Genomic DNA, 8,947 nt, shown 5'->3' on the forward strand with positions numbered 1-8,947 from the left:
CCCTGCAGGACCTCTCTCAGCCACTGTTGCTGGGCCCCTTCCAGGCCTCTGCTGCCTTCAATATTACAGCCTTTGACCTGTATTACACCTCTTTTAGGAGGTCCCCCATGCAGGAACTCTGGGTCAAACAGCTCTGCTCCAGGCTCTTCTTGGTCTTAAGGTTCCCCCTCCCCATCTCTACCTCTGTGGGGGTTGGCAGGTTATATAACCAACGTCAATTTCAAGGCAGGGCCCTCCCAGAGGGCCCATTTTGAGTTGACCAATCCTCTAGATGGGCTACAAGTTGCTCAACCCTATTGAGTGATTTTACGTACTACCTTTCTAACCAGTAAACCAACCAATCCCTGCAAGGTGACTAAAACTGACCAATCACAGAGCAGTATGTGGGCCAATCAATCATTTTTGACAGAATTACAAACCCAGGGCCAGAAAGGCCATATATAAGAAAAAACAGCGGGGGGGGGGGGAGGCAATTAGGGTTTCAGTTTTATACGTTATTAAAATTTCAATAGCACATAGTCCTAATGCCATGCTGAGCCTCTGATTCTTAAAATAACTAATTAAAATATCCTTCTGGTGTAACCATTCTAAAAATAGTATTTGGCACCATTCTGCTTTACTCAGTGAAATACCTTCTATTTTGACATAGATCCTGACCAAAAATGTTGCTCCCTTAATCTAATTTAATATGACTATCAAGTTATGTCTCCTTGTACTTTGCTTTTATTTCTACTTCCCCTAAGCATATTTTAATGTCCTTTGTAAAAGGTATTTTCTAGCTAGACAATTCACACAGAGATAGGGTTGGTCTGTCCATCTTACAGGCTAATTTTGTTGAATTAGCCTTTTACTGTATGCAATTAGGGGCCCTGATGGCACAGTGGCTAAGAGCTATGACTACTGGCCAAAATGTTGGCACTTGGAATCTACCAGGAGCTCCTTGGAAACTCTTTGTGGCAGTTCTATTCTGTCCTATAGGGTAGCTATGAGTCAAAATGGACTCAACAGCAATGGATTTGGGTTTGTTTTTTTGTACGCAATTATTATGTTGAGAATATAACTTGACCTTAACATACATAAAAATCCATATAACAATGAGTTGTCTTATAAGGTGGTTCTGTTTAAATATACTGCAAAGTGATTAACCTGGGATTTAGCTCTTAATGTTTTGAGCAGTTAATATTTTCAGAAGATGAGGCAGAAAATAAAGATTGGTAAAAAGTTCCCAGGTACATATAAGAAAAACGAATCGTGCCTCTTTGAATACAAATCACAAACAAAATCCTATTAGTCATTAACTTGAATTTTTACAAAGGATTAGTAGCAATGCCTACAGAGCCACAACAAGGGTTGGATGCATCTGAGAACAAGGTTTCCAGAGGCAGAGCTAGGACCAAGACCAGGCTCTCAAAGAGTTTTTTCATACATAGTTAACACCTGGCATCCTGCCTCTTTGAAAGCCTTGTCTTTTCAGGCCCCAAAGGTCACCAAACCCTTTCTCAGTTCTTTGCAAAATGACTTTAGTAGCTGCAACATTTTTTAAGAATTACTTAGCTATGTAAAACTATATAATGTTTGGCCTGTTGAGGATTTTTACTCTACATAGCCTGTGCTTCTCATTCCAAAATTGAGAGCTTGTGCATGAAAAACAACCAGTATGAACTGCATACAATTAAGCAAAGATGAAGGAAAAAAACAAAACAATACAAACAAACAAACACACTAGTATTCAGCTCCAGCTCTGCTTAGATGCTTACTGAATTGCCATGCCAATAAAAAGAAGAGAAGCTGATTTTTAACTCTGGGCTACAAGGTAGGAAAGGATGATTATTTCCATGGCACTGCAAGAGTATTTAAAAATGAATCAGAAGAAAAAGAAAAAAAACATTGGCCACTCAAGACAGAGTGAGCCATCTTATCTACAGCCTATTTCTCTACTCATGACAATGAAAAACTCTGGACAGCATATAAAAGACAACTATCTGAGAACTCCAAAAAGTAAAAATAGCAGGTAGATTGGAGACTGAAGGCAAAATCTGATCTGTAATAGGAGTGAGTTTCATCATTTTTAGGGATTTGGGTCCCTCCTCCCTTGGTCTTTTTTTTGTCTCTTGGCTTTGATCCAAGGGCAGGCCAATTCCCAGAACTGTGCAGTCAGCATGAACAGCAAAATCTCCAGAAAAAATCTTTTATATCTATCCAGAAGACTGGGAAATAGGTCCCTCTATGCCAGAGGGTATGAAGAGAATCCTTGGGTTTTCTTTTATGTTTTCATTTATTTTTCCCCTCTCTTTCATCTCCTAGGCCCTGCCTCAGCCCTGTACTGCGACCATCTGTGGCAGAACAAGCACTTAAAACCCAGGAGAAAACCTGCCTCTCTAGCCAGAGAAACCAGGGAAAAGGAGTCTATCCACTCTGAAGAATATGGGGAGAATCCCCTTTGTTTATTTTTTTTTTCAAATCTCTCTTAACACAGAGCTCTGGTGGTGCAGTGGGTAGGAACTTCACTACAAACCAAAAGGTCAGCAGTTTGAATTCACCAGCTGCTCCTTGGAAACCCTATGGGACAGTTCTGCTCTGTCCTATAGGGTCACTATGAGTTGGAATCAACTTGAGGGCAACGGGTTTGGTTTTCTTAACACTTTGCCCTGCAGGAGGCCTCAACTGCAAGGAACAGCTTGACAATGCAGAAGGCTAACACTCTGAAAGAAACCTATCTTTCTGGTCAGATGAACCAGCAAGGGATGTATGGAGGGAGGAGAGGGAGAAATCCTGGAAAAGAGAAAGCTGGAAATAGAGAATCACCTAATTCTGTATATGATCTAACATAAGCCCCAGGTTCAATTCTGAGCTATCCATCTGCACAGAAGAGCCAAAGAAGCATTACCAAAGGCTTAGAGAACTGAACTAAGATATTAAATACTGCCCAAGCCCCAGAATAACTCAAGTGGTATATGCATCAGGCAGACTCAAGCCCAACAGTAAAGGTTCTGAAAGTTGGAATGATGTTTTGATCACCACCCACTGAAGGTGAAATAGAACTTGCAGTCTAAGCCTAATCGAGTTGACTGCTTCTAAAAACAAATAAGGATCAGCAGTCTCCACTGGATTTCAACAGGACCAAAAATCCATCAAACAATATTCAAAATGTTCAAGATACAATCCAGAATTACTCAACATACAAAAAACCAGGAAAACTTGACCAATTCTCAAGGGAGGATACAATGAACAGATGCCAGCTCCATGATGATCCAGATGTTGGGATTATAAGACAAAGACTTTAAAGCAGCTATTATAACCATTCTCTATGAGGTAAAGGTGAACATTAGTCAAATGAATGGAAAGACTGAAGTTTGTAGCAGGGAAATAAAAACTACAAAAGAGAAACAAATGGAAATTTAGAAAAGAAAATTACAATATTTGAAATAAATTCAGTGGATGAGCTCAATAACAGAGTGCATATTACAAAGGAAAGAGTAAGTAAACTGAAGCTAGATCAAAAGAAATTATACAGTCTGAAGAACTGAGAGAAAAATATTGAAAAAAATAAACAGAGCCTCAGGGACCTGGGAGACAACATGAAAAGGTCTAGCATTCACGTTGTTGAAATTTCAGAAGGAGAGGAGAAAGAGATTGGAGCAGAAAAAAAATTTGATGAAATAATGGCTGAAAACTTACCAAATTTGGTGGAAAACATAAATTCACAGAAGCAGCTCAGTGAAAGCTCAAACAGGAAAAAAAAGAAAAGACACATAATAATTAAACTGCTGAAAACCAAAAATAAAAAAATTTAGAAAGCAAACAGAAAAAAGACATAGTATTACATATAAGGGAATAATGATTCAAGTGACTACAGATTTCTCACCAGAAATCATGAAGGCCAAAGGAAGGACAGTGGAACAACATCTTTAAAATGCTGAAAGAAAAGAACCGTCAACTCAGAATTCTATATTCAGCAAAAATATCCTTTAGAAATGAAAGTAAAATAAAGGCATTCTAAGATGAAGGGCAACTAAGAGAATTTTTCATCAACAGACCATGTCCTAGAAGTGATAAAGGAAGGTCTTCAGGCTTAAGTGAAATGATACCAGTGGGAAGCTTAGAAATTCAGGAATGGAAGAAGAGCAACAGAAATTAGAAATATTTTTCTTCTTAATTTCTTTAAAATAGGTATGGCTATTGAAAGTAAATATTGTAACATTGTATGGGGGTTAAAGGGTGGAGGGTAAAGGACCTATATGATAAGGATTCAGTGTTTTACCTACAGTGGTAAAATAATAACTCTAAACATTTAGACTGCAAAAATTAGGTACATAATTGTAATTCCCCACCAAAAAAAGTGCAAAACAAGGCAGGAAAGGGGAAACAGAAGAACAAAAAAGAGGGTAACGTAGAAAACAATGAAATGGTAGACCTCAATCCAACTATATCAATAATTACAGTAAATTGGTCTCAACATACCAATTAAAATACACAGATCCAAAACAAAAAATCTGCTGCCATCAAGTCGATTCCAACTCACAGCAACCCTACAAGTTGAAGAGTAGACCCCAACTCTGTAGGGTTTTCTTCGCTATAGTCTTTACAGAAATAGATTGCCAGGTCTTTATTTTGCAGTGCCCACTAGGTGGGGTGGCAACCTTTCAGTTTGTAGACAAGTGCAAACCATTTGCATCGCCCAGGCAGTCAGACTGAATTAAAAAAAAAAAAAAAAAAAAAACTAGACCAGCTATATGCTGTCTAAAAAGATTTACTTTAAATACAATAAAATAGAAAGGTTACAAGTAAAAGGATCGGAAAAAGATATACCAGGAAAACAAGAATCAAAACAAAACTAGAGTAACTATACTAGTGTCAGACAAAGTAGACCTCTGAACAAGGAAAATCATCAGCAACAAGGAGGGATGTTATATAATAATAAAAGGGTCAATTCACCAACAACAAACCTAACAAAAAACTACCGAACAAAAAACTCAAACTCAATCAAGAAAAATAGATGACCTGACAGTACTATATTTGTTAAAATTGAATTTGTGGTTAAAAACAGGCTGGTTCTAAATTCATATGGGAAGAGAAATGAATAAGAGTAACTGGAACAATTATGAAAACGGAGATTAAAGTTAGAGGATTCACACTACCCGATTTCAAGACTTAAACTATTAAAAAAAAAACAAACCCCAAGCCCACTGCAGTAGTGTCTATTCCAACTCACAGCAACCCTAAAGGACAGAGTAGGACTACCCCATAGGGTTTCCAAGTCTATAAATCTTTATGGAAGCAGACTGCCACATCTTTCTTCTGTGGAGTAGCTGGTAGGTTAGCAGCTGAGTGCTTTAACCATTACTCCAGCAGGGCTCCTAGACTTACTGTAAAGCTACAATAATCAAGACAGGGTCATTTATGTGAAAGGATACTGTGATGGTTAATTTTATCTGTCAACTTGGCTAGGCTACAGTTCACAGTGGTTTCGCCAAATACTAGTCTATTTGCTGCCATCGTATAGTTAAAAAAAAAAAAAAAAAAATTTTTTTTTTTTTTATAGTTACATGTGATTAAATCAGCTGGTCTCAGGTAGAGAAGATTACCTTCCATAATGCAATCTAGTGTAATATAACCAGTCAACTGGGGTTATACACGTGTAGGGTGGATCCTAAACCTAACACTTTTGAGTTATAAGGCCAGCACAGACACAGACACACAGACACACACACACACAGGGTAAGACAGATGATACATGAGGATACATCTAAGACCTTGATTTGTACTTTCAGCCTCCGGAACTGTCAGAAAATAAGTATCCGTTCTTTAAAGCCAGCCACTTGTGATATTTCTGTTATGGAAACCACTAGGTAACTAGATGAATACATATAGATCAATGGAATAGAACAGAGTCCAAAAATAGACCCACACAAACATGGTAAATTGATTTTTGACTAAAGTGCAAGGGAAACTGGCAGCCTCAGAGCTCAGCCCTTCTAGGAGACACTTGCTCTGGCTTGTCCTCCTACACCAAGCAGAACAGATTCCCCATTCTTTTGAAATTGTCTTTGACAAGATAACCACAGAAGAGCCATAGCTGGCCTCAACTAGTTTGGGCAGGTTTTAAACACCATCTTAGCACTTTAAGTGACCTATTAAGCTCATTAAGTGCCGAACACACGTAATAACCCCATCTCTGGGTGGAGAATTAACATGCTAATGAAAGAAAATTGATCGCCTCTTCCATCCCTGGGAATGGAACCCTTGTCTAAAGAAAACGCATCCTCATCCCCAAAGCTCTGGATGCCTGTGCGAAGGTTGATCGTGAATATTCATGATAAATTTACATTTCCTTGTCTGCTCTCTGTAAAAACCTGCCTCCCCAAGCCACCTGTGAGCAGTCCTGGAGGCAGCAGATCCAGCTGCTCCTTTCTTTGCGCAAGGAAATAAAGGTGCCTTTCTACTCTCCCATCTCAGCTTCTTGTTTATTGGTTCTAATGAGTCACACGAAGCAAAACTTGGGGTTTCCACCCGGCAACACAAAGGCAATTCAATGGAGAAAGAACAGTCTTTTCCACAAATGGTGCACCAACAATTGGCTATTCATATACAAAAAGATGAAGCTTAATCTATAATTCACACCATACACAAAATTAACTCAAAATGGATCATAAAACCAAATCAAACCGGTTGCTGTCAAGTCATTCCAACACACATGCCACAGTGCTGTATCTCACATCTATGCCTTTACCTAATAAGTTCCCTTGACCTAGAATGCCTCCTCTTCCTCTGAATAATTCCTAACCCACCTTAACGCCTGTATTCAGGAGTCAAACCTAGTAAACTCTAAAGACTACCTAGATTGAGGTAAGAGTCCCTCTGGGTTCCTAAACCACCCTGAACATACCTCAGTCCCTAGACTTCTCACATTATATTGAAATTGTCTGTTTATGTGTCTTTCCCGGCCCGCAAGTTTCTCACGGGCAACGGACTCATCTTGTCCATCTTTTCCCTGCATCTAGCACGGACAGATAATATGCTTCAGTTTTCATCACAAAACTGTTTCCAGTTTGGTAGGATTCAGGTCACACATCCTTTCCCCAGACAAATTCTATTAGCCGTCTCCTTGACCTGAGCTACCAGTTGCTTGAAACAAAATGCACTTAAGGAGTTTAGACCCAAGACTTCTTTGCCTGTGCCCCAGTCTAGGAGGAAAGGCTTTCGAAAAAATGCCACAAAGACAACTACTTTAAACCTCATTTTGTCCTAAATGGGGGGGGGGGGCGGCGGGGAGGGTCTTGTTTATTTACAAGTTCTTAGCTCAGGAAGGGCTGTTTGGCTTAGCTTCCCTCCTGCCAGCAAGCGACCTGGCGGTAACAATTTTTACTCAGAACTCCATACGCCTTCAGAGCTCCGTACGCCCTCAGAGAGCACTCCCCCGCCAGTGCCCAGGCCTGGGAGCGCAAGGTTGTAGGAGCTCTGGCCTTAACGGCGGTCACCTTCTCCAGGGCAGCTCCTCTTCTTCCAGGTCGCTCTCCGTCACCGACTCCTCTATCATGGTTTCATCACTGTCCCAGTCTGGGGCCTGGGCGCCTTCCTCCATCTTCGCCTCGCACTCAGAGTCTTTTCCCCCTACTTCTCTAGCTCCCCTTTTCAAAAAAAAAAAAAAAAAAGGCGCTCTGAGGGCCGGGGAAATTCTGAGTTAAAAAATAGTAAAACTTTTGGCGGGAACTGGACCTCACAGTGCGGGCTGAGCGCGCCGAGAGGGCGGCGAGGTCGTCCAAGTCACACAGGCCGCCCCGGTCACACAGGCCGTCCCGGATGGTAGTTTCGCCCCCTGCCGCCGGGAGGCGGCAGCCGCGCGCCACGCGTCTGAACCTCGCGCCGCGCGCCGCCCCGCCCCGCACTGCCGGGGCCGGAAGTGGTAGGCGGCCCTCGCCAGGCCGCCGGGGATCAGCCCGCCGCTTCGTGCCGGCCCCCACGGCGCTAGTTCTTGGTGGGTTCCTGTGCACCTTCATTGAGCCGAAGGAGGATCGGGACTGCGGCCGTGAGCGCCAGAAAGGCAACTGTGTTTCAGAAAGACCGTACGAGGAGCTCGCCTGACGTCACTGGCAGCGAGGGAGACCTGAATTAGGTTGCCTGCAACGCAGGAGCCTTGTGTGTATAAGACCCAGACCGTGATAGAGGTGTCAGCGGCAGATCTGTCTTTACATTCTGAATTTGTGAGCCATGAGACCCGAAGAGTGCTTTGCAGTACACCTAGTGCTTCCTTTCTCCTTATCCCTTTGACACCCCTCCCAGATGTCCCCTGAGGTGGGCAAAACTGCTCTGTTTATCAGTTTCTAGATCAGGGATTAGAATTTTGAAAGGCGTTCAGGCCAAGAGGGCCCACCTTCCACGTAGCAAGTGTTTTGGATTCGCCTTGGAATCCCCTGTGCCTAGCACATAGTAGGTATTTAAAGGTTTGCCAAATAAATAGATTGAGCATGGGTTTTCTGATTCCCAAATCCAGTGCCCTTTTCACTGCATGGAGTGGCTTTGCCATTATTTTATTATTATTATTTTAAAGCACTACAGTTTAAAACAGTTGGTAGTTATCCTTTAAACTTACCAAGTAGTCCTCACCTTAGCCCTGGTGGTGCAGTGATTAAGAGCTTGGCTGCTAAACAAAAAGTGGGCAGTTCAGATTCACCAGCTGCTTTTTGGAAATCCTGTAGGGCAGTTCTGTTCTGTCCTATAGGGTCGCTAGTGGTAGGAATCGACTGAACGGCAACGGATTTTTTAGCACCTTAAGTTAGGCAACCAAAAACCAAACCAAACCCGTTGCCCTGGAGTCAATTCTTACTATTAGTGACTCTATAGGACAGAGTAGAACTGTCCTACAGGGTTTCCAAGGCTGTAATCTTTACGGAAGCGGACTGCCGCATCTTTCCTGGAGCATGGCTTCCAACTACAAGACTTTCAGTTA

General features: G+C 41.8%; 1 protein-coding gene across 1 annotated transcript in view; it reads right to left on the reverse strand.

The window, feature by feature from the left end:
* ANKRD31 (ankyrin repeat domain 31) overlaps positions 1–7,786 on the reverse strand; it is a 170,244-nt gene extending 162,458 nt beyond the window's left edge. Inside the window, exon 1 of the mRNA XM_049867748.1 lies at positions 7,479–7,786. Coding sequence (XP_049723705.1) covers positions 7,479–7,582 — 104 coding nt within the window. The 5' untranslated portion in view covers positions 7,583–7,786. The remainder of the gene's footprint in view (positions 1–7,478) is intronic.
* Between the last annotated feature and the right edge of the window lie 1,161 nt (positions 7,787–8,947).

This window comes from Elephas maximus, chromosome 2 (genome assembly GCF_024166365.1).
Source record: "Elephas maximus indicus isolate mEleMax1 chromosome 2, mEleMax1 primary haplotype, whole genome shotgun sequence".
In the NCBI taxonomy this organism is placed as follows: domain Eukaryota; kingdom Metazoa; phylum Chordata; class Mammalia; order Proboscidea; family Elephantidae; genus Elephas; species Elephas maximus.